This window comes from Gymnoscopelus braueri, assembly GCF_963280865.1.
Source record: "Gymnoscopelus braueri genome assembly, contig: SCAFFOLD_178, whole genome shotgun sequence".
Lineage (NCBI taxonomy): Eukaryota > Metazoa > Chordata > Actinopteri > Myctophiformes > Myctophidae > Gymnoscopelus > Gymnoscopelus braueri.
The window spans coordinates 57,541-85,000 of record NW_027660659.1 but is presented as its reverse complement, the minus strand read 5'-3'; the positions used below and the strand labels follow the sequence as shown (position 1 = coordinate 85,000).

The following is a 27,460-nucleotide window of genomic DNA, read 5'->3' as shown; positions in this document are numbered from 1 at the left end:
GTGTATGAAGGAAGTACATTTCACAACAACAGCAGAACAGTGAGTCCATTATGAGACGACATATGTACGGTACGTTTACATACTTTCATTAGTTTAATCATTTAATTTAACGTGTGGAGGGGAGCAGATCTACAAGCTCACAACATGTCACCCTGCAACACGTTGTGAGCTTGTAGATCCGCAAACAATCACCTTTCAGACGAGACGAGGAAGCGTTGAAGTTGTGTAGTTGTGTAGTTGTGTAGTTGTGTTGTAGTTGTGTGGTTGTGTTGATGTTGTGTAGTTGTGTGGTTGTGTTGTGTTGATGTTGTGTAGTTGTGTTGATGTTGTGTAGTTGTGTTTTAGTTGTGTGTTGATGTTGTGTTGATGTTGTAGTAGTAGCAGATCTACAAGCTCTCAGTGAGCTTGTAGATCTGTTATATTCTAGGCTCAACACCATGGTATGAAGGAGCATACAGCTGTGAAAGTGTTGGTTTGTGTTGTTGTGGTTAGCCTAGCCGTTAGCTCACACTGCGTTGACTGGATAGAGGAGGAGAGCAGATCTACAAGCTCACAACATGTCACGCTGCAACACGTTGAGAGCTTGTAGATCTGCAACACCGGCCCACAGCCAATATGACTCATCTGTGTTGACACAAGTTGATGACGCAGGGGGAGGAGTTAAGGTGGCAGACAGCCATGTTGCGTGTGTGTGCGTGTGTGTGTGCGCGTGCGTGTGTGCGTGTGTGTGTGTGTGTGTGTTCACGTGTTGTAAAATAGGTTTGGCATCGGGCCAATTCATTCCTAAGGCATTATGGAGCAGAACATTAATCAGCTCTATGTGTGTCATAATAAACATCATGTTAATAATACATAGTGTAGCAGATCTACAAGCTCTGCTATATTCTAGTCTCATCACAGTTGTGTGAAGGAAGGAGCATATTGAACTATTTTAAACAAGTTGAACATAATGCTAGAAATGTGCATAAAATAAATGAATTTGATGTTAAATGTGAACACGGAGAGGGTGTTGATTTCCATCACGTCTGTCTGTCTGTCTGTCTGTCTGTCTGTCTGTCTGTCTGCCTGGGGAGCTAAACATGTTGCACAAAATCATAACTTGCTTTCATCTGCACTCAATTCATGAATTCTATAGTTTAGGGTAAGTTTATAGGGTATATTCTGTATATAAGGTCTGACTGACTGACTGTCTGTCTGTCTCTGTTTCCTCATTGAATAATTAAAACAACTTGTAGATCTCCTATTTTCACTCCTTTTCTGTGACACATGGAGATCAGAGGTCTGTGTCTGACAGCAGCGTTATGCAACTTAGAGCAAGAAGTCTGGTTGCAACAGGTCCTAGTGCCCCCCTCCTCCTCCCCATGCTGTAACAGTGTGGTAAAGCTGTTCATAGCTGTGGACATACGATACTTTAATTTAACGTGTGTGTGTGTGTGTGTGTGTGTGTGTGTGTGTGTGTGTGTGTGTGTGTGTGTGTGTGTGTGTGTGTGTGTGTGTGTGTGTGTGTGTGTGTGTGTGTGTGTGTGTGTGTGTGTGTGTGTGTGTGTGTGTGTGTGTGTGTGTGTGTGTGTGTGGTTGGCACATGTGGTATTTCCTGTTTTCTGATCTATTTCATTGACTGTAACCCTGACAGGTTAAATAAAGACCTAAAGATGAGTGAGTGTGTGGAGAGAGAGGAGGAGGGACCTGACAAACATCACATCCACAGACCAGAGTCTCCAACAGTGAAGAGTGACTGGACTAAAGAAATGCCTCCAGAACCTGGACCTCCACACACACAGTATGTGAATCCTCCTATACAGTATACACAACACTATAACATAACAAAGTCATATGCCAATGAACACATTACTGAAAAACAAAGACATAGTCTGATAATGGTGTGTCCTTCCTCTCCAATCGTTATCTATAGATTTTAAGTTACTATGTGTGCAGTTTGTGAATGAAGTGGTACAAATCACATTGATGTTCAGTTTGTGAATAAAGTGGTTCAGTGGTGAAGCTGCTCTATACAGACTGTCTGACCTTTTCATTTACATAATAACTATATAAACATTTGTATGATTCTAGAAGTGTTCACCACAGACCAGAGTCTCCAACACCCAGCTGTGTGTCTATGAAGAGTGACCGGTCTAAAGGACAAAATCCTGTCTTCAGTAATGAACCTGGACCTCCACACACAAAGTATGTGAATCCTCCTAGTATACACAACACTATAACATGACACACGTGTTACACAGTGCTACGTTTGTGCAGATTACTAAAAAACAAGACAGAGTATTATAATAGTGTGCCCTCTCTGTCCAATCATTGCCTACAGACTGCAAGTTACTATGTGTGCAGCTGGTGAATAATAATTTAACCTACAGCCATGAAAAACTTTTTGTTTTTGTTTTACACTTTCCTTTCCACACATTTTCCACTGTAACCATAAGCTCCACCTATTTGCCCTTTTAAGACAGTAGTGTGTTTATTCTACTAACAACAACACTACATGTTTAAGACAGTAGTGTGTTTAGTGTGTTTATTCTACTAACAACAACACTACATGTTTAAGACAGTAGTGTATATTTATATCCCTTGAGTCCTGACTCCTGATGGTTGCAACCCAAAACTTTGACATTTCTTGACATGTTCTATTTATTTACATGTAATGATTTCAGAAGTCTCAGACCAGAGTCTCCAGCACCCAGTTGTGTGTCTATGAAGAGTGACCAGTCTAGAATGAGAGCTCCTGACTTCAGTAATGAACCTGAACCTCCACACACACAGTATGTGAATCCTCCTATACAATATACACACTATAACACTATACAATATACACACTATAACACTATACAATATACACACTATAACACTATACAATATACACACTATAACACTGTAAAATATACACAACAGTATAACACAACAAAGTGATATCATGCTAAGTTGTGCGTGCAAAGTTCTTAATACCAAGACATAGCTAAATATTGGAGGCCAAACAGTTATTAGCTATTTATTGTTATCTCTGCCAGGCTGAAGGCCTGTCTGTCTGTCTGTCTGTCTGTCTGACTGTGAAACAAATCTTATGAACTACTACCACCAAATGTCTCGTGCATACTGCCAGTAGTTAATGGAAGTATATCCTAACATCATTTCATATTCAGCCTAAAAAACTACATGTATAAGACAGTAGTGTGTTTATTCCTACTAACAACAACACTACATGTTTAAGACAGTAGTGTGTTTATTCCTACTAACAACACTACATGTATAAGACAGTAGTGTGTTTATTCTACTAACAACAACACTACATGTATAAGACAGTAGTGTGTTCATTCCTACTAACAACAACACTACATGTATAAGACAGTAGTGTGTTTATTCTACTAACAACAACACTACATGTATAAGACAGTAGTGTGTTCATTCCTACTAACCACAACACTACATGTATAAGACAGTAGTGTGTTCATTCCTACTAACCACAACACTACATGTATAAGACAGTAGTGTGTTTATTCCTACTAACAACAACACTACATGTATAAGACAGTAGTGTGTTCATTCCTACTAACAACAACACTACATGTATAAGACAGTAGTGTGTTTATTCCTACTAACAACAACACTACATGTATAAGACAGTAGTGTGTTCATTCCTACTAACAACAACACTACATGTATAAGACAGTAGTGTGTTCATTCCTACTAACAACAACACTACATGTATAAGACAGTAGTGTGTTCATTCCTACTAACAACAACACTACATGTATAAGACAGTAGTGTGTTTATTCCTACTAACAACAACACCACATGTATAAGACAGTAGTGTGTTAATTCCTACTAACAACAAAATGACATGTATAAGACAGTAGTGTGTTTATTCCTACTAACAACAACACTACATGTATAAGACAGTAGTGTGTTTATTCCTACTAACAACAACACTACATGTATAAGACAGTAGTGTGTTTATTCCTACTAACAACAACACTACATGTATAAGACAGTAGTGTGTTTATTCCTACTAACAACAACACTACATGTATAAGACAGTAGTGTGTTCATTCCTACTAACAACAACACTACATGTATAAGACAGTAGTGTGTTTATTCCTACTAACAACACTACATGTATAAGACAGTAGTGTGTTTATTCTACTAACAACAACACTACATGTATAAGACAGTAGTGTGTTCATTCCTACTAACAACAACACTACATGTATAAGACAGTAGTGTGTTTATTCTACTAACAACAACACTACATGTATAAGACAGTAGTGTGTTCATTCCTACTAACAACAACACTACATGTATAAGACAGTAGTGTGTTCATTCCTACTAACCACAACACTACATGTATAAGACAGTAGTGTGTTTATTCCTACTAACAACAACACTACATGTATAAGACAGTAGTGTGTTCATTCCTACTAACAACAACACTACATGTATAAGACAGTAGTGTGTTTATTCCTACTAACAACAACACTACATGTATAAGACAGTAGTGTGTTCATTCCTACTAACAACAACACTACATGTATAAGACAGTAGTGTGTTTATTCCTACTAACAACAACACTACATGTATAAGACAGTAGTGTGTTCATTCCTACTAACAACAACACTACATATATAAGACAGTAGTGTGTTTATTCCTACTAACAACAACACTACATGTATAAGACAGTAGTGTGTTTATTCTACTAACAACAACACTACATGTATAAGACAGTAGTGTGTTTAATCCTACTAACAACAACACCACATGTATAAGACAGTAGTGTGTTTATTCCTACTAACAACAACACTACATGTATAAGACAGTAGTGTGTTCATTCCTACTAACAACAACACTACATGTATAAGACAGTAGTGTGTTTATTCCTACTAACAACAACACTACATGTATAAGACAGTAGTGTGTTTATTCCTACTAACAACAACACTACATGTATAAGACAGTAGTGTGTTCATTCCTACTAACAACAACACTACATGTATAAGACAGTAGTGTGTTTATTCCTACTAACAACAACACTACATGTATAAGACAGTAGTGTGTTTATTCCTACTAACAACAACACTACATGTATAAGACAGTAGTGTGTTCATTCCTACTAACAACAACACTACATGTATAAGACAGTAGTGTGTTCATTCCTACTAACAACAACACTACATGTTTAAGACAGTAGTGTGTTTATTCCTACTAACAACAACACTACATGTATAAGACAGTAGTGTGTTCATTCCTACTAACAACAACACTACATGTATAAGACAGTAGTGTGTTCATTCCTACTAACAACAACACTACATGTATAAGACAGTAGTGTGTTCATTCCTACTAACAACAACACTACATGTATAAGACAGTAGTGTGTTTATTCCTACTAACAACAACACTACATGTATAAGACAGTAGTGTGTTTATTCCTACTAACAACAACACCACATGTATAAGACAGTAGTGTGTTCATTCCTACTAACAACAACACCACATGTATAAGACAGTAGTGTGTTCATTCCTACTAACAACAACACCACATGTATAAGACAGTAGTGTGTTTATTCCTACTAACAACAACACTACATGTATAAGACAGTAGTGTGTTTATTCCTACTAACAACAACACTACATGTATAAGACAGTAGTGTGTTCATTCCTACTAACAACAACACTACATGTATAAGACAGTAGTGTGTTCATTCCTACTAACAACAACACTACATGTATAAGACAGTAGTGTGTTCATTCCTACTAACAACAACACCACATGTATAAGACAGTAGTGTGTTCATTCCTACTAACAACAAAATGACATGTATAAGACAGTAGTGTGTTAATTCCTACTAACAACAACACTACATGTATAAGACAGTAGTGTGTTTATTCCTACTAACAACAACACTACATGTATAAGACAGTAGTGTGTTTAATCCTACTAACAACAACACTACATGTATAAGACAGTAGTGTGTTTATTCCTACTAACAACAACACTACATGTATAAGACAGTAGTGTGTTTATTCCTACTAACAACAACACTACATGTATAAGACAGTAGTGTGTTCATTCCTACTAACAACAACACTACATGTATAAGACAGTAGTGTGTTCATTCCTACTAACAACAACACTACATGTATAAGACAGTAGTGTGTTCATTCCTACTAACAACAACACTACATGTATAAGACAGTAGTGTGTTCATTCCTACTAACAACAACACTACATGTATAAGACAGTAGTGTGTTCATTCCTACTAACAACAACACTCCATGTTTACGACAGTAGTGTGTTTATTCCTACTAACAACAACACTACATGTATAAGACAGTAGTGTGTTTATTCCTACTAACAACAACACTACATGTATAAGACAGTAGTGTGTTTATTCCTACTAACAACAACACCACATGTATAAGACAGTAGTGTGTTTATTCCTACTAACAACAACACTACATGTATAAGACAGTAGTGTGTTCATTCCTACTAACAACAACACTACATGTATAAGACAGTAGTGTGTTCATTCCTACTAACAACAACACTACATGTATAAGACAGTAGTGTGTTCATTCCTACTAACAACAACACTACATGTATAAGACAGTAGTGTGTTCATTCCTACTAACAACAACACTACATGTATAAGACAGTAGTGTGTTCATTCCTACTAACAACAACACTACATGTATAAGACAGTAGTGTGTTCATTCCTACTAACAACAACACTACATGTATAAGACAGTAGTGTGTTCATTCCTACTAACAACAACACTACATGTATAAGACAGTAGTGTGTTCATTCCTACTAACAACAACACTCCATGTTTACGACAGTAGTGTGTTTATTCCTACTGACATGTTGTATTTATTTACATGTAATGATTTCAGAAGTCTCAGACCAGAGTCTCCAGCACCCAGTTGTGTGTCTATGAAGAGTGACCAGTCTAGAATGAGAGCTCCTGACTTCAGTAATGAACCTGGACCTCCAGACACCAAGTATGTACAGATATTACTAAACTACTCAGTAATTCAGTAATAATTCCCTCTGCAAGGGTAGTCGTCGTGTAGATTACAGTGTAACTACTCGACTGCAGGCGACACACTTAACTCAGGCCACACCCTTACTGACCTTTTAGGTCAATTTATTTATCTCACACACATTCACACAGAAACACACATGCTAAACACTGGTACAGTATGGGTTTTCACTTAGCCAGCCCGCGATAACTATAACCTTTAGGTCCCGTAGGCTAATGAGCTAATGTAGCTTGAGTTAGCATGAGCTCCGCAGAGCTAGCCACAGCAGCTAGTTAGATGGGTAATTTAACTGTACATAAAGAAAACAGAACACAAATACATCATTAATGACACAAAAACGTTATTATATACATGAGCAATATACATAAATATACCACCAGGGCTTATCATACAAAATAAACACTTTCATGCACAATTGACGCCAGCTCTTACCAGTGGACACTTGACAGACATCTGGCTCCGACTGACGAAAATACACAGCAAAATAGAAAAGTAACGCATGCGCACAATGGCTTTAGCGAGCGTCCCCCACTACCGCTAGAGGTCACTCTCGCAAATATCAAGAGGTATTACGGTTTTTCAGTGCAAAAACCCAACACCTCCCACTTGTGAGCTACTGATCAAAAGATCCAAGTAGGTCACACACAAAACACCCCAGTCTCTTGTTAATAGTCCAATTGAGGTAGCTATTCAAAAAATTATGAACGGAGGAAACAAAAGAAAAGAGTCCTTCAAAATGACAATGGCAAATTAACTTTAACTCCATTTAACTATGGAGGTCGGCACCACCACCTTCCTCCATACTGAGTGTAGGTATACCCACGATCACTCGGCCGCCTCCCAGAGTACCCGCTAAGGCTACAAAATCAAAATGAGGAAACAATAGAGTCCAATCAAAGTCATTGTGAAAGTGTTTAAGTACCCCTGGTAAGGACTTATCACCTCTACTGTTGATTTTCCACCGGAAGCAAGACCACCAGCCTCCTCACGTCCCTGTGAAGGACGGTAGATGAGCATGGCACCTCGTCCTTTTTCACTTGTCCACCTCGATTTGGACTGCCCGAAGGCGACTGAATGGATAAGCAGGGAATTCAAACCCTTTGGTGTCACCCCTGGGCCCAGCCCGCCCCAACAGTAATGAGTTGGACGTACTGACGTCCACAGACTCCTCTTGGACTTGATCCCTGGCACTGATTGGTCTTTCGTTGGTCAGGTTAGGAACAAGGTTCACAACAAGTCCCTTAAGAGTAGTCGTGGGGAAGGACACACCTGACTGGGCAGCGAGGCATAAGTCCTGGAATGCAGTCTCGCGCTCCCTGACACTATACACACTATAACACTATACAATATACACACTATAACACTATACAATATACACACTATACAATAAACACAAAGCTATAAAACAACGAAGTGCCTGGATAAGCATTTTCTTAAAATGCTATCCCTCCTACAGATGTTGTCCAAAACTTTATCAAAGATTGATGGTATTCCCTACAAATCGGCTGTAACTATCTCTGGCAGGTCTGGAGGCGGGGATTATATTTATATCCCTTGAGTTCTGATGGTTGCATCCCATGACTTTGACATTTCTTTACATTTAATGATTTCAGAAGACCAGAGTCTCCAACACCCAGTTGTGTGTCTATGAAGAGTGACCAGTCTAGAATGAGAGCTCCTGACTTCAGTAATGAACCTGGACCTCCAGACACCAAGTATGTACAGATATTACTAAACTACTCGGTAATTCAGTAATAATTCCCTCTGCAAGGGTAGTCGTCGTGTAGATTACAGTGTAACTACTCGACTGCAGGCGACACACTTAACTCAGGCCACACCCTTACTGACCTTTAGGTCAATTTATTTATCTCACACACATTCACACAGAAACACACATGCTAAACACTGGTACAGTATGGGTTTTCACTTAGCCAGCCCGCGATCACTTCAACCTTTAGGTCCCGTAGGCTAATGAGCTAATGTAGCTTGAGTTAGCATGAGCTCCGCAGAGCTAGCCACAGCAGCTAGTTAGATGGGTAATTTAACTGTAAATAAAGAAAACAGAACACAAATACATCATTGATGACACAAAAATGTTACTATATACATGAGCAATATACATAAATATACCACCAGGGCTTATCATACAAAATAAACACTTTCATGCACAATTGACGCCAGCTCTTACCAGTGGACACTTGACAGACATCTGGCTCCGACTGACGAAAATACACAGCAAAATAGAAAAGTAACGCATGCGCACAATGGCTTTAGCGAGCGTCCCCCACTACCGCTAGAGGTCACTCTCGCAAATATCAAGAGGTATTACGGTTTTTCAGTGCAAAAACCCAACACCTCCCACTTGTGAGCTACTGATCAAAAGATCCAAGTAGGTCACACACAAAACACCCCAGTCTCTTGTTAATAGTCCAATTGAGGTAGCTATTCAAAAAATTATGAACGGAGGAAACAAAAGAAAAGAGTCCTTCAAAATGACAATGGCAAATTAACTTTAACTCCATTTAACTATGGAGGTCGGCACCACCACCTTCCTCCATACTGAGTGTAGGTATACCCACGATCACTCGGCCGCCTCCCAGAGTACCCGCTAAGGCTACAAAATCAAAATGAGGAAACAATAGAGTCCAATCAAAGTCATTGTGAAAGTGTTTAAGTACCCCTGGTAAGGACTTATCACCTCTACTGTTGATTTTCCACCGGAAGCAAGACCACCAGCCTCCTCACGTCCCTGTGAAGGACGGTAGATGAGCATGGCACCTCGTCCTTTTTCACTTGTCCACCTCGATTTGGACTGCCCGAAGGCGACTGAATGGATAAGCAGGGAATTCAAACCCTTTGGTGTCACCCCTGGGCCCAGCCCGCCCCAACAGTAATGAGTTGGACGTACTGACGTCCACAGACTCCTCTTGGACTTGATCCCTGGCACTGATTGGTCTTTCGTTGGTCAGGTTAGGAACAAGGTTCACAACAAGTCCCTTAAGAGTAGTCGTGGGGAAGGACACACCTGACTGGGCAGCGAGGCATAAGTCCTGGAATGCAGTCTCGCGCTCCCTGACTGTGAGCACCGCCTCCCACTGCTCCCGCTTGCCGGTCCTGCTGGACAACCAGGAGAGCAACCGCTCTGCGGATGTAACCCACAGCCCCACAGAGTTTGGTCAAGCAGCTGAACCTCAAAAGGTCCACTTGGTCCACGAGAGCCGACCCCCACAGCCTCTTCGCACTGTCGACGTTGGTGGTCGTTGAAGAAGACCCTGCAGTTGTACCTGGCAGGGAACTTGAGACACTGACTGGTGGAGACCCATCTGGTGCAGCTAACTTCCTCGCTTAGGCTCTCGTTACCGTGGCAGAGTAAGCTTTTCTTTGCAATGCACTCACGGTTTCCCTGGACCCGGAGGCCACCTCAGCAGCGGACTTCATGGGCCACTCTTCCACCGGAAGAGACAGGAACTCAGGACCTTTCTGCCATCGGGAATCTCCACCACCACCAGTCACAGGCCCAGCCTTCTGGATCTCACCGACACGATTTGCGAAGAAGGTCTGGAACCCGTAACTCTCCATCTGGATGGCTCCCAACACCGTCTGGCTGTCAACGAAGTTATACCACCTTTCCACCTCCAACCGCCCATGCTTCAGCATATAGCCCCTCAGCCGGGTGGCGAAGACGGCCCCGCAGATCTCCGCTTTGACGGCGTCACCCTTCTGGTCGAGAGGAGTCAACTCCACCAGCCGGGTGTCAACCCCACTCATAGTGACCCAGCGCAGGTAGAGCACCGCTCCACAGGAGTCAGAGCTCCCGTCGGAAAAGGTGACCCCCCCAGGGTTTACCCATAGTGGGGCAGATTAACTGCGAATTACAGGCGAATCGTTCACTTCTGGATACAAGCACCAAAATTGGCACACATACTCCTTAGGTAGTGCTCTTTTGATAAAACCTGTTCACCCGCCACTCAAAGATCCAAGATGGCGACCATATTTTTCAAGATGACCACCACCTTAGCGGAGCAGTAGTGATATAATCTTTCAGGTTGTGATACAAGGACGAAATTTGGCACATATACTCTGTAAGGGCCACTCTTATGGAAAAAGACACTGGCCACTCAAAAATCCAAGATGGCGACCATTGTTTTCAAGATGGCCACCACCTTAGTGGAGCAGATAGTGATATAATCTTTCAGGTTGTGATACAAGGATAATATTTGGCACAATACTCTTCAAGGTCCACTCTTGTGAAAAAGGGGGCTGGCCACCCAAACAATTCAAAATGGCTGCCATTTTTCAAGATGACTTCCAGGAGTTGTACCATTATGTCTGATATAGCTTATTATAATAGAGTGAATGTCATTGCACAACCAGGGCACAATGGTGGCATCACTGCTGTGTAACTCAGCATGGGGTTCAGTGTCAGCTGATCTAGTTTTACTAACACTGTAGTAATAGTATATCTTATCAGTGTCCCAAATGCTGTCTAACAGCCCTGGTCAATTAGCTAGTAATAGTTAGATGTAGTTAGATAGCCGTGCCTGAATTGACAGGGTGTGCCAGCACGGGAGAGCCGAGCCAAGGGTAAGCGGGGCTATTCATGACTTGTGCATGTATACTTACCCAGAAGGTGAACAGATCACACAGGACTTAAATGGCACTGGATGAATGATCGGGCTAGGTGTAGGTCACCCGAACCTAGTTGTATCCCATACCTGAATATGCAGTATCACTTTGATTCAGTTGGTAAAAGGATAATCAGCCTTAATCAGAAATCAATCCACCAAAAAATGCCAAACGCAAATCCAATGTTAGCCAAAAGGCAAACTGATTGGAAGAAATGTTGTCTTTGTCAGATAGACAAAAATAATGATGACCTAGTATCACCACCAACCCATCATGTTCCTCAACATGATGGCTACACCATGCTTGCCACCAATGTTCCACTCTTTCGTGAGATCAATCAAATGCCAATGATCCTGAACCCAGCCAGGCTGGATGAAGGTGGTGGCATAGAAGCTACTTTGAGAAGAAACCAGGCCAAGTATCACACACGTTGTCGACTAATGTTCAACAACACCAAATTAGATTGTGCGAGGAAGCGACAGTCAGATGCTCAAAGTAGTGAAATAGATGAAGGCCACACAAACCGCTGTAGAACCAGTCATGATAGTCTGGGCTTGCATGTTTTGTGATAAAATATCCCCTGAATCTGACCTAAGACAGGTAATGACAATTAACTTGAACAACAGACTACATGAATGTGCCCAGACACTACATGATGGCAAACTATTGACTAAACTGAGTGGTGGCGATGCCATAGCACAGGAGCTGAAATACCACTGTGCATGTCTTTCTGGTCACTACAACAGAGAGAGATCCCACCTAAAAGCCCTTAAAAAAGAGTCATCTGAGAGTGAACGAGAACCAGACATGCTTCCCCTGGTTCTCTCAGAACTGGTCAACTACATCCAGTCTCAGTTCCGATGGTCCTGCTTCCATCTCGCAGATATGAGCAACCTGTGCCAGCAGCGTCTGGAGCAACTGGGTGTAACCTCACCTACTGTCAACTCTACCAGCCTAAAGGAAAAACTGATGGCAGAGATCTCTGAACTTAAGCCTTACAGAAATGGCAGAGATGTGTTCCTGACTTTTGAGGTAGACGTAGGATTGGCTCTCTCTCAAGCCGCTGAAGCTGCTGAAATCTCAGAGGCACTTACCATGGCCAAGGCTGTAAAAATCAATGAAAATTAAAAAATCACACCCAGTGTGAAGTGGGCGGTGTGGTCACAGTGGTCATCACAGTGATGGAAGTTCACTTATAGAAAAGTAATATTTCTGAAGTGGGTGGTGCTATTTACTAACAATAAACAATAAATAAACAATGGTTGGTCCACAATGGGTGATTCACTTAAAAATAATTCACTTAAAAAAAAAAAAATGTTATTTTTTTTTTAAAACCATAAATGTGTTTTATTTAAGTGCATGGTCCTATTTATAGGGCTATGCACATGTGTCATGTGTTTCACTAGCCAATCACAGTCCTGAATAGAGTCAGCCAATAAAGTCAGCCAATCATATTACAGCTAGCATTGAATGTGTAGGGGTTAGGGGTGTACAATGGTGGCCAATCACGGTGCAGGGTTAGGGGGGTACAATGGTGGCCAGTGATTTGCATTGAATGTGTAGGGGTGTAGGGGGGTACAATGGTGGCCAATCACAGTGCAGTGAATGTCGATGTCCAAACCTCACATATAGGGGCGGTTGCACCGCCCAAAAAAAATGAAAGATTATATCACTATCTGCTCTGCTAAGGTGGCGGCCATTTTTAAACAAATGGTTGCCATCTTGGATTTTTGAGTGGCCAGTGCCTTTTTCCATAAGAGTGGCCCTTAGAGTTTGTGTGCCAAATTTCATCCTTGTATCACAACCTGAAAGATTAAATCACTATCTGCTCCGCTAAGGTGGTGGCCATCTTGAAAAAAATGGTCGCCATCTTGGATTTTTGAGTGGCCAGCGGCATTTTCCATAAGAGTAGCCCTTACAGAGTATGTTTCAAATTTCATCCTTGTATCACAACCTGAAAGATTATATCACTATCTGCTTCGCTATAGTGATGGCCATCTTGAAAAAAGTGGTCGCCATCTTAGATTTTTCAGTGGCCAGTGCCTTTTTCCATAAGAGTGGCCCTTACTGAGTAAATGTGCCAAATATAATCCTTGTATCACAACCTGAAAGATGATTTCACTATCTGCTCCGCTAAGGTGGCGGCCATGTTGAAAAAATGGTCGCCATCTTGGAATTTCAGGTGGCTAACGGGTTTTATCAAAACAGTACTACCCAAGGAGTATGTGTACCAATTTTGGCGCTTGCATCCGGAAGTGAACAATTATTTCACTAATCTGCCAGACCCAGCCAGGTGGGGTCATACTCCTAAGGAAAGTGACAGTACTCAGCCGCGCAAACTCAAAGAGTTCAAGGCGGTTGAACTCTTTGAAGAGCTCAACCGCCTTCCCGCGCAGCTCAGTAGATAGCGGCCTGTCCCATGTATCCCTTGTTAACGTCCCAGCCTCTTTAAAGACCCTCCTGACAAGAATGATGCCCTTTTGCTTTTAGGGGCGTCACCAAACCAATGGGGTCATACAGACCGGCTACTTGACACAGTAACTCCAGGCGGGTCAGGGGATTTGGCGTCTTCTCCTCGATGTCCCCTTCAGGGAGATCCAGCTCCATGCGATCTTCTTCTTCCTCACGGAAAAGTTGATGGCCACCATGAGACTGTTTTCCCCCACATGGTAACCAACCCCCAGGGCCTTGTTGTCCTCCTTCCGCAGTCGGTTGGGCAACACAATAGTCTCTGGCTTGGTTGGCGCAACGCCTTCCCTCCCACTCTGGCCAGACCGCACCCAAGGTTTGAGGTAAAACCCTCCGGTTAGGAGTATAGCATCAACCCCCTCTAGAATTTCACCCAGTTTCTGGGGGTCGTTAAGGGACACCAAAATGTTGTCTACGTAAGCATTGTCTACGATGACGCTCCTCTCTTCCACCTTGTCGGCTAACTGTGGCAGGTTGGCGGTCTCACGCATGGCCACCTGAGCGATGCACCCGGCTGGTTTTGTCGCCCATGTTAACCCGCACCACAGCGTAATCCTCAATGTCGTCGGCTGGAGAGTCCCTCCACAGGAAACGGTGGACATGCACCTCACGGTCCTCCAGCCGTACAGAATTATACATTTTGAACACATCTCCAATAGCAGCGTGTTCTCCCTCCCTGAACCGAAGCAGCACCGCCCGAATGGGGTTCAAGACATCCGGGCCCTTCAGTAGAATACCGTTCAGGCTCACACCTCTAAATCCTGGCTACTGTCCCAGACCAGTCTTACGGGGGTGGAAACCGAGTGTGGGTTAGGTGCTGTAAAATGGTTAACCCACCACACGGCTCCGTTCCAATTGTCCAGCACAGTCTGTGATAGCTTGACCGCGCTCTGTTGACCATGTCGTGTACTTGCCTCGTATAGGCCTCCTTCCAAACCGAATCCCTTTCGAGGCGCTTCTCCGACTTCAGGAATGCTGCCATAACTGCATTGCAGTTGTTGGGCAGAGTAGCAGGGCCCTCCTTCCAGGGGTACCTGGCGTCCCAGTGAGACCTGTCGCTGTGAGTGTCGCTTGTTTTGAAGGTCAGTCCCCCTCTGACAATCTTGAGCTCCCTCTCGTCAGCAAGAGACATCTCTTTCCCTCCCGGGCACTAATGAGCAACTCCACTTCTTTGGGGCGGAACAGTTCCCCCGGCTTGATAAAATCCGAGAAGAACTTTTCCAGGAGCTCTGAGTCCACTACCTGGTCTATCTTGGCAATCTCCTCCAGACCATAGCAGATCATTTCGTGGCCACGTAAAGTCCCCTTCAATGTTGCCACTTTTATGTTCACTAGGTACCTCATTGTGTCGACTTTAGCCTCCATCCCACCCACACCATGCACGACCAACGTGATGGGCTCACCCAATAGTCCCAGCCTCTCTGCTGCCCGGTGAGTGATGTAGTTAAGTGTCTGAGGCTAAATCAATCAAAGCTCCGACCCAGTCCCCCCTAGTGGTCGTGACGTCGACTAACATCATGAGGACCGGGTCCTCCCTCTGCCCAGTATTGTCCAACAGACCCGCCTCGGTGCACACTGTCGCAGACACTTTGTTTGTGCAGCCCTTGCAAACAGCGGCCAGCTGCTCCTCAGATAGGCCTAGACTGGCAAACACAGCTTCCTGTTGCTCAGTCGGACCATGGGGTTCTCTTCTCCTGTCCCCCTTGGCCCCTCCCCTCACAGTGTCTTTTGATTCAGTGTCCTTCCTGGGTGAGCTTTAAGGCACAAGAAATAATGATGGTCCGGGGAGCCTCCCCCTTTATACACTCGTCATTACGGCACAGAAAGTTCCTTTTTCATGGTCCATCATGGATATCCAGGCATTTCAGGCAAACTTTCATCTTCTTTAGCTGGACCCTCCGCTCCGATGCGTTGGCCTTTCTGAAAGTCTTACAGCGCTATAAAAATCCAATATGCCCGTCCTCGCCGCACACGCTGCAGGGACCACGCGGAGATCCGCGCTTAACCTCGCTCACCGTAGCCCTGGTAGATGTACGCTTCTCCGGCACCCTGTCCACTGGTCTCTCGTTCGGATTGTTGCGTCTGCTTGATAGCATAGCGCCAACAAAGGTGGTGAGAATAAGGGCCCGTACAGAACCATGGAAGAAGGGAGAAATCCTAAATGCCATCAATCTCAGAAACAAAAGCTACTCTGAGTACAGGAAAAACAAAAATGTGCAACCACTTGAAACATTTTTCATATTAACACAGTTAGAATGTTGAAGAAGGTTTGTATTCCAAAAGATAGTCGTTTTAGAATCATTAAGTGGTTTAAATTACATTACAAAAACAGCTGTGTTGTGTGTGTGTTTCTGTCGTCTTGTGTGGGCGGAGAGTGGTTTTAACGTGCAGCGACAACATTTGCATGATTGGTCGTTGGCTTCATTGTTCTCCGGTTACACTCTCCTAATCCCCGCCCATCAGTAACCCTCTGTGGTGGCTGAAACTAACTTCAACAAGATGGGTAGTGGCCAGTATTGCGTTAGTCTTTTTCGGGAAAGAATCTAGTTGTATAAAAAATATAACATTGTAGCGAACACAGCAGCTAGGTGAGAGCGGTCCACGCTAAACAGGCCGCTCGACGTTCGTTTGTATGGAAGTATTCCACTGAAGATGTGGACAAAACAAGGTGGAGTGTTTGTGCGGCTAGGCTAGATAGCTCGTTAGCTCATCGTGACGAGCGTCTTGGCTGAACTGCAACCTGGTGTTTGCACTTTCTTCATTTACAGCCCGTACATCTACATAAAGATTTCAAATATAAAGTGCTTAACCCATTGCCACGGATGTTACAATTATGTAAGGGCCCACATAAGTACCCGTATCTTCCGTATTGTTCAATAAAAAGCATTTTAATCCGATCGGTGGCCATTTTTTCCATTTGCTTTCAACTACGCGACCGTATTGGTTGGGAGGTGTATTGCACTCTGATACATTATAACTCTATGAGAAAATGGCCGCCGATCGGATTAAAATGCTTTTTATTGAACAATGCTGAAGATACGGGTACTTATACCCACCCGAAGTGAATTGTAACATCTGTGGCCATGGGGTAAGCACTTTATATTTCAAATCTGAACGTTTATGTAGATGTACGGGCTGTAAATGGAGAAAGTGCAAACACCAGGTTGAAGTTTCACAGGGCTAGATATTGCTACCTAGCGGGTGCCTCAGACAGTGTTGCCAGGTCTGATTATTATAAGCAACTTTGGGCTTGTTTTCCTGTAAAGTCACTTATAAATATTTAGTTGCTGGTTGCTTTTGTTTTGGCTTGTTTCTGAAGTGTAGCTGCTTATTTGGGCTTGCTTTCAAGATTCTTTTTGAAAATAGCTTATTTAATAGGGCTCAAGTGGTGAAACTGGTAGTTTCTTTTGGGCTTGTTTTCATAGACCTCTATTAAATCTATTGTGAAGATGATTATTTAACATGCCTATTTTTTACAAGACAGATCCTGTATGGGAGTCCATGGCACTAAATATTTTATAGAGAGGACAGCTGACTGATCTTGTTTGATCTCTCTTCCCACTTGCCCCCTACACATACAGTACAGTATATGACTCTTTACCACAATAACCAGGGAAGGTGACATATTAAACTGTATAATCTGTATTATTCTTAGTCCCATGGAAAGTGCAATATTGTATAGGTCTATGACCATATGTTTTCATACTTTATTACAGAAATTTTAGCATGATGAGATTTATCAGCTTTTTCTCTTATTGTAACACTCACTATGCCCAACATTTTTTTTCAGATGATCTACTGGCTTAAAAATGTCAGAGTTCTAGGTTACTTTATTCTTCCCTTTGGGAATTTTGTCCTGGTTTATGTCCAGCTGCCACATAAAGATACACACAATCGTACTGTTTCACTGTACATTTAGAAATGTAAAAGCAGGTCTGTCTTGTCAAGTGTGTTTCTAGTGTTGACAGCTAACCTAGTGTTAGCTGTCACTCCTGTAGGGGGGTGGTTAGGGGTGGGGGAGTGATTAGGGGTGGAGTTGAGTACCTATTGTCCCTCCCATTGTCACACCCATTTCTGGGCCACTGAGGTGTTGAAAACTCTGGGATCTTTGCAGGGCAATTTCTCTGCTTAGGGGTTTAAGGTTCAACAAGATTCAAATGGTCACATCTTCTTCAAATATTTTCCAATTTCAATGAATGATACATCATATGAAAGCGTATATTCTGTACTTCAATAATTTGAAAAATGCCTCCTTGAGGCATAAAGCATTGTACCCAGTCACAATTGGTCACAACTGCCAAAAATAATTTCATAAATTAAAACATTGAGGCAAACAAAAGCCACCCACACAAATTGTGGGAGGCACTACAAAAATTAGGCTGCAACAACAAGATTCAAACCAAATCTACAAATATCTGCATTATTTCAAGTGGCACGCTCATTACCGACCAGCAGGTGGTAGCAACCTGTTTTAACAGCTTTTTTTTTACCATCGTTGCGACCCAGTTGGTAAGCAAACTTCCTCAGCATTCAGGTCTGTACTGCTCTGACCACATCCAAGCTCACTATGACAATCTAGGGGCAAAGAAAGACTCCTTCTCATTCAAACCGGTAAATGTGGAAGAGGTGCAAAAAAAGCTCTTCGTCCTCCAGCCAAACAAGGCCACAGGCCTTGACAACATCCCCACCAGATTCCTCAGAGACGCAGCTGCCTCTATTGCTCCCATAGTAGCCCACATTGCAAACTTATCCATCAGCCAGTGTCAAATTGGCAAGAGTAATCCCTCTGCATAAAAAAGGAAGCAAACTAGAACCTGGCAACTACAGGCCTGTATCCATCCTTTGCTCCATCTCAAAGGTTGTAGAGCGATTCATTCAAGAACAAATCAACAATTACCTTAGCGAGTGTAAATTGTTGTTCGAATTCCAATCAGGCTTCAGAACCTCCCACTCCACTGACACATGCCTACTGTATCTGACCGACTACATCAAACGTGAGGTAGATTCGGGCAAGTACTGCGGCATGGTCATGCTGGACCTCCAAAAGGTGTTCGACACTGTAAAGCATTCAATTCTACTTGACAAGCTGAGGGCAATTGGCTTTGATAGCACATCTATAAACTGGATGAGATCTTACTTGGAGGGGAGAGAACAAGTGGTTGACATGAACTAAACCATGTCCTCATCCCTCCCGTTGAGCTGTGTGGTTCCTCAGGGCAGCATTCTAGGGCTGTTACTGTTTCTTCTATACATTAACGACATGAATGCTGTCTGTAACTGCAAATTGTTCCTGTTCGCTGATGACTCGGCATTCCTGATCTCGGGAGAGGACAAGTTGCAAGTTGAGGAAGCTCTCAGCTTCAAACTCTCCAAAATCCGTACTTGGCTTACCGATAACAAACTGTCACTACACCTTGGGAAAACTGAATCCATTCTCTTTGGGACCAACCATTCCCTCAGACACATGAATGTAATGATTTCAAGGTCAAAGTCGATGACACAGTTATCTCTAGCAAAGAAGAGATTACCTATTTGGGTTGTATTCTTGACAAATACCTGACAGGTGAAAGCATGGCCACAAATGTGGTCAAAAGAGTAAGCCAGAGAACCAGATCTATGGGCAGATGTTCCTCTTTTGTCAACCCTCAGGCCCTCAGGACCCTCTCAGGGGCCCTGATTCAGCCCCTTTTTGACTATGCTTGCACCTCAGTGTCACTGAAGACTAAGCTTCAAACCTCCCAAAACAAACTGATTCGGCTACTCCTCGGTCTGGGACCCATGACCCACCTTTCACCCACCCATTTTACCAGCCTAGGCTGGTTCAGGGTAGAAGACAGACACAACAAAAAATGGGATTGGTCTTCAAAATTGTAAATGAAAATTTGCCAGATATGCCCCCTATTTCCGCATATCTGAGTAAATACCTCCAAAAAGTTAGCGACACCCGCAGTCACAAAACTAGAGGGAGCGTTAACAACGATCTGGTACCACCCACCCACAAAACAAACATGGGCAAATTCTCGCCGGCAAATTTACAGCCCCCTTTGAATGGGCAGAAGTGTTCATGGGTGCAGCTGCTGCAGCATGTGACCGCCACGCGCCGCCACCGCTCGATGGCGTTGCATACGCAGCGCCCGACCCGCGAGGGTAACCGTCTGGTGGTAGAACAAACACTCTATGTGGCTGCTTCGGTCGCGTGCCACCATAGCCATGTGATGAAGCAAAAGCTCCTCGCTGCGACTGCGAACGTGGATCACCGAAGCCCATTGACAAACCAACCGGTCTTGGCTGCAGCGGTGTACTAGAGTCTGGTGCCGTGGAAACAAACTCTGCAACGGCATTAGGGAAGGCTATGCCGATGCGTTCACTCCATCTGTCGCTGCAGGTAGGCTCACACTCCTACCCGGTCCGCCTCCATTCGCTGCCCCGGCTGGGTCAGGTTGCTCACCGACAACACGCGTTGAGCTCACTTTGTTGGGCGTACTGAGAGCGGTAACGTCGACTGTTTTCTCGTCTTCGTCGCCCAGCCCGTCGTCCTCATCACCACCCTCCCAGAGTTGGGTGGTGGGCGTGACAATTACTTTCGTAGCTAAGAATTTCAACGTCAAGTCTTTTCTTTCTTTATATTCCGTGCAACATTTCTTCATTTCAGCCATGTTCTTATCATTAACAAAGGGTTTCCACTCTTGCATACACTCCTCCAGGCTTACTACCTTGCGATCTAAAGCATCACGAATCATTGTGTACTCATTCAGTGGCACTTCTTCTTCTTGCGTACTCTCGCTCTCGAGTTGTTCAATTCACTTTTTTACATCGTCTCTGGTAGCATAGAACTCAATAACGACCCATTTTCCCCACAAAGCGGTACTGATCCTGCTGCAAAGTACTGTCATCCAACTTTTCCCTCACTTTTATGTCCTCTGCCAAATCAGTAGGATCCAAATCTTCCATCATGGCAGAGTACTTAAAACTAGTGTCCATAACTTCATCGTAATCAAGCCTCAGCTAGACATGTTCAGCCTGTAAGTCACTCACTCTTAGAATCTTAGACTTGTGCGAAACAGCTCTGACCCGCTTGGAAAACGCAGCAAGTGCTGTTTCACGCCTCTTTTTACAGTCCTCTAATGCCTCACCAGACATGATGACGTTTGGCCTTAACACTTAGCAAGGGAGTGAAACGGAACTAGGAACTAAAAAAAGTCAATGGGTGTTTCCACCGGACGGATTTAGCGGATGTACGTCCTGTTTACCTCCGTGTTGACCTGGAAATGGCGGCTGCACTCTTTCCGATTCCGGTTCACTGTTGTAGCATTAGCAGGTTAGTATGTGAGCTTAGAAATTAGCTTGGTAGCAGTTGTTATGAATAGCTTTAGCAAGTTAGCTGGTAGCAAGAAACAGTTCTGTAGCATGGATTAGCTTCTTAGCAAGGTTTAGCTTTGTAGAAAATATAGCTTAGCTTGTCAACACAGTATTCATAGCATTTTTAGCTGGTTGCAATGTCAACCACCGTCTTTTGTTGTGGGGCTAGCCTAGTGGCGTCGTGTTTGGTCTAATATAACACCGCTCTGCCATGCTTCCCTCGTTGCATGGGCTGATCAGTGTTAAATTACTGTACAGATATTACTAAACTATTCAGCAATTCAATAATAATTCCCTCTGCAGGGGTCGTAGGTCAATTTACTTATCTCACACACATTCACACAAAAACACACATGAGCTAAATACACTAAACGCTGGTACAGTATGGGTTTTCTCTTATCTAGCCCGCGATCACTACAACCTTTAGGTCCCGTAGGCTTATGAGCTACTGTAGCTTGAGTTAGCATGAGCTCCGCAGAGCTAGCCACAGCAGTTAGTTAGATGGGTAATTTAACTGTAAATAAAGAAAACAGAACACAAATACACCATTAATGACACAAAAACGTTACTATATACATGAGCAATATACATGAATATACAATTTTACAAAAATAAACACTTGTATGCACAATTGACGCCAGCTCTTACCAGTGGACATCTACACACGACAGATATCTGGCTCCGACTGACGAAAATACACAGCAAAATAGAAAAGTAACGCATGCACACAATGGCTTTAGCGAGCGTCCCCCACTACCGCTAGAGGTCACTCTCACAAAGAGGTATTACGGTTTTTCAGTGCAAAAACCCAACAAAGTATGTGAATCTTCCTATACAATATACACACTATAACACTACACAATATACACACTATAACACTGTAAAATATACACAACAGTATAACACAACAAAGTGATATCATGCTAAGTTGCGTGTGCAAAGTTCTTAAAACCAAGACAAACCAAGGCTAAATATTGGAGGCCAAACAGTTATTAGCTATTTATTGTTATCTCTGCCAGGCTGAAGGCCTGTCTGTCTGTCTGTCTTTCAGTCTGACTGTGAAACAAATCTTATGAACTACTACCTAGACTAACTAGATATTTGTTGCACAAAGTTTACAACGGACTGAAATGTTTGTATCTTTCACTGAAACAAATTCAAAATAATGACAATGCTTTAAAGTGTTGAAAGTATGCCTATAGTATGTTTGTACTGGCAGTGTCACACTACTCGATGCTGGGGAAAGTAATTATATTACAGTAAAATATTACTAAGTAACATGTACTGCCCAACACTGCTTGTGAATAATGTAATGACGGTTTCATGTTCTATTTTACTGAATGATGTATTGATAGTTTAATATCTACTATTTTACTGAATGATGTAATGATAGTTTCATATTCACTATTTTACTGAATAATGTAATGATAGTTTCAAGAACACATGTTAACTATGTACAACTATTACCTCTAGTCTACAGTGATATAAGAACACATGTTAACTATGTACAACTATTACCTCTAGTCTACAGTGATATAAGAACACATGTTAACTATGTACAACTATTACTTCTAGTCTACAGTGATTTAAGAACATAAGAACACATGTTGATCATTTTCAACTGGACCATGTGTTTTTATCATGTAGGCCAGGTGATGTCTATATCTATATACTGTATATTTTTTTTAAAAACACAGCGAAAAGAGCAGATCTACAAGCTCACAACACATGGCTATTCCTTGTAAAGTATGTAGTTCTTAAGTGGTTAATTACTGTAAATAATATAAGATTATATATTAAGCTATCCATTATCTAAATGATATTGTCTTCATCTCCGCAGAGAGGGATCCAGAACCACACATGAAATGGAGACATCCAGTCAAACCACAAGTGAACGAAGTAAGACTGGACACATTTTACACTAATGAACATTTCATATCAAGTACTGAAATGTTTAAATAGCTGAAGACATCATCAGACTAAATATCAGTGTACTCCTGTATCAATGTGCAAATACTGATGCTAAACATATACTTTAGGCAAATGTATCCAATATTATTTATTTGGCCCGTTTTTATCTATTTTATTTCTATTTATTTTTGGACATATTGTAGATTTTATGGAGGGCACTTAAGACACTGTTTTAATGATATTGTATATTAGATGTAAATTAGCCTGAATGTTTAAAATGTCATTCTGTTCTCATAGCATCTGTCAGTCTGCAGGAGGATTTAAAGGATTATAAGATCAGTTTGAACAGGCTTGATCGTGTGACATACGTCACTGAAGTGCTCTCCCTCACCAGCATCTACACAGAGCTCTACGTCACAGTGGGAGAGAGTGAAGGGGTTAATAACCAACATGAGGTCTGGCAGCTTGAGACGGCTTCCAAGAAGAAGACCCTCCATGACAAACCAATCAACTGCTGTGACATCTTTAAACCCCTCCTCCTTGGCAGAGACAAACCCAACAGAAGAGTTCTGACCAAAGGCATCGCTGGCATTGGAAAAACATTCTCTGTGCGTAAGTTCACTCTGGACTGGGCAAAGGGTTTGGAGAATCAAGATGTCATTCTGCTGGTTCCCTTTTCATTCCGGGAGCTAAACTTGGTCAGAGATGACCAGCACAGTCTTCTCAACCTGATCCATGTTTTCCACCCAACATTAAAGAAGGTCACAGCAGAGCAGCTCGCTGCCTGGAAAGTTGGCTTCATCTTTGATGGTTTGGATGAAATTAGGTTTTCAATGAACTTCGACAACAATGACATTGTTTCTGATGTCACAGTGACATCATCAATGGACGTGTTGTTGACAAACCTCATCAAGGGGAATCTGCTCCCCTCAGCTCTCCTCTGGATAACCACCAGACCTGCAGCAGCCAATCAGATCCCTCCTGCATGTGTTGACATGGTGACAGAAGTACGAGGGTTCACAGACCCCCAGAAGGAGGAGTTCTTCAGGAAGAGATTCAGTGATGAGGAGCTGGCCAGCACAATCATCTCACACATGAAGACATCAAGGAGCCTCCACATCATGTGTCACATCCCAGTCTTCTGTTCGATCACTGCTACCGTTCTGGAGGACATGTTGAAGACAGACGAGACAGGACAGCTGCCCAAGAACCTGACTGGGATGTACAGCCACTTCCTGTTGGTCCAGACAAAGAGGAAGAAGCTGAAGTATGATGAGACACATCCTATGAAGGCAAAGATGATGAACATGAAGACCTGGTTGCAGACCACGTCACAAAGACTGCGGGGAGTTAGTAGAGAAACTAGCAATCCTCCAATGTCCAACACTGACAGGGAAGTTCTTCTGAAGCTGGGCAGGCTGGCGTTTGAACATCTGGCGAAAGGTAACATCATGTTCTACCAAGAAGACCTGGAAGAGTGTGGTCTTGATGTCAAAGACGCCTCTCTGTACTCAGGAGTGTGCACAGAGATCTTCAAAGAAGAGTCTGTGCGATCTCAGAAAACGGTCTACAGCTTTGTTCATCTGAGCATCCAGGAGTTTCTGGCTGCAGTCTACCTGTTCCACTGCTTCACACAGAGGAACAAGAAGAGGAACATGAAGGTACTGAAGACATTCCTGGGAGTTGATGTCAGTTCCCTGGATGACTTCCTGCAGAGAGCCATGGAAAAAGCCCTGAAGAGTAAGAATGGCCACCTGGACCTCTTTGTCCGCTTCCTTCATGGCCTCTCACTGGAGTCCAACCAGAGTCTGTTGGGAGGCCTGCTGGGTCAGACAGAGAACAGTCCAGAGATCATCCAGAAAGTAGTCAACAACCTGAAGAAGATGGAACGTAAGGATGCTTCTCTCTCTGCTGATAGATGTATCAACATCTTCCACTGTTTGATGGAGATGAACGACCACTCAGTACATCAGGAGATCCAACAGTACCTGAAGTCAGGGGACAGATCAAAGACAGAACTGTCTGAGAGCCAGTGTTCAGCTCTGGCCTTCATGCTGCTGATGTCAGAGGAGGTTCTGGATGAGTTTGACCTGGACACATACAACACATCAACATATGGGAAATTCAGACTCATCCCAACTGTGAGGAACAGCAGAAAGGCTCGGTTAGTAGTCATGTGAATTGAAAACGTATTGGTAGAGAATCAATCTACCATCACACCTAGCACTATAAGTAGAAATTATGGTTAACGTAAAATATCCAATAATAATCAGATCTCAAATAGTGACTGGTGGTATTGTGTGTATGTGCAAATTAGGCTGTATGGAATGTTACATTACGATACGGTATGTATGACAATACCGCGGTATACGGTATGTTACGGTATATACAGTATACTTTTTTTCCCCTGCGTTTTAATCATTAATATTTATAAGGCATGTTTGCCAAAATACTATGAATTGAGTAAAATATCAAGTTAGGATTTTAAAGCTTATTGTTATTCATTCATACATATCTGATACAAAATAAATATGGGTTTAAACAATATCCTCCTATAATTTGACATACCTCTGCAGTGCGTGGTGTAGTGGTGTAGTGGTGTAGTGGTGTAGTGGTGTAGTGGTGAGGCCAAAATTGTTCTGCCCGGTTCTCCTCAGTGGCTGGAGCAATTGATCTGAATTTGCACACAGCCATTCACCAGTACCATGTGCACCTAAACCAAGCCCGTTTTTCCATTTCACCAAATCTCAGCTGTTTATTAGCGTTTTTGTGTTCGCTGGCTCCCGGGTTGCCAGATCATGTGCGCATATCCCCCCACAGGTATGGTCTAGTATAGTCAATTTATCAGAGGGGTGTGTAAACTGTTGTGGGTGGATGCCACTGCAACGGATTGCGATGTGACGATGAAGAGACTTGTAGATCTGCCCTTTTGGACAACACTGCCGTACTACAGAGTATAATGTTCGTGGTGACATGATGACAGCTTGTACTCTCGCTCTTTTGAACGAGACACCATCGCACAACAAAGGAGTTATGTTAGTTAATCTTACCTTGTCTTTAAAAAGTTGTGCAGGGTTAATATGACACGTGGAATCACAGAGATGAATGATGTATTCTCTCTGGCAACAATATTAACTTCAACAATATTAACTTCAACAATATTAACTTCAACAATATTAACTTCAACTTGGAGCTGTCATCAACACGCCGCTCAAAGAGGTGGGGGCGATTTGTTTGCCTCCGACATATTTATCACGTCCTTGTGTCATCGTGTCAGTGAGCGATACGTATGTTTTCACGGGGGACATAATGATGATAAATGATTTCATTGACTGCTGCTGAAGTCAAAGGAGTAATGTTAGTCGGATAATGTTTTATTTGGTCACAGGCTCGTGCTAGTGGAGCTGTGCTTAGCTACGCATAATATGTGCTAATTAAAATGAAAGTAATACCATGAGCTCGGAACTTTTGGGGCTTTTTATGCCTTTATTGATATTACAGTGTGTAGGAAACGGGAGAGAGAGATGGGGAGTGACACGCAGCAAAGGCCGTCGAGATCAGGACTCGCACCCGCAACACGCTGTCAGGCTACATTTGAGCCTAGGTGCCCAGACCGCTAGACCAGTGGTCTGGGCCTCAGCTCGTAAATCTCACGGTATCAATACCGTGGCTGTTTATACCGCGGTAATACCGTAATACAGTATACTGTTACATGCCTTGTGTAAATAAAGACTAGTCCTATTAAAGCCAGGTAAAACAGAGTCTAAAAGACCTAGGTAAACCCAACCAGACTAAAGTAGTTTAGCCTCACTTTAATATCGTCCTCAGCACTTTCATTAGTGAGACTAAACATTAAAAAGTTGTGCAAGTGACCTAATGTTGTGGTACTAGAGTACATTTTATTTGGACCAAAGTACTTCTAGGGGCTAACATTTTAAAAGAGAAAATATTATCAGCACCAGGGTTTGTATTGAATATTCACTTAAAGATTCACCCATATTGTGAACAACAGAAAAAACTTTAATGTGACCTGTATGTGAACATAAA

The 27,460-nt window shown here is 42.7% G+C and overlaps 1 protein-coding gene across 1 annotated transcript in view; it reads left to right on the top strand.

Moving 5' to 3' along the window:
* Positions 1 to 13: 13 nt before the first annotated feature.
* LOC308081326 (NACHT, LRR and PYD domains-containing protein 12-like) overlaps positions 14 to 27,460 on the top strand; it is a gene marked incomplete at its 3' end in the record, with an annotated part of 35,042 nt that continues 7,595 nt past the window's right edge. The window contains exons 1-8 of the mRNA XM_080457707.1: positions 14 to 69; positions 1,634 to 1,780; positions 2,071 to 2,184; positions 2,664 to 2,771; positions 6,899 to 7,006; positions 8,662 to 8,763; positions 23,343 to 23,401; positions 23,711 to 25,577. Coding sequence (XP_080313833.1) covers positions 1,653 to 1,780; positions 2,071 to 2,184; positions 2,664 to 2,771; positions 6,899 to 7,006; positions 8,662 to 8,763; positions 23,343 to 23,401; positions 23,711 to 25,577 — 2,486 coding nt within the window. The 5' untranslated portion in view covers positions 14 to 69; positions 1,634 to 1,652. The remainder of the gene's footprint in view (positions 70 to 1,633; positions 1,781 to 2,070; positions 2,185 to 2,663; positions 2,772 to 6,898; positions 7,007 to 8,661; positions 8,764 to 23,342; positions 23,402 to 23,710; positions 25,578 to 27,460) is intronic.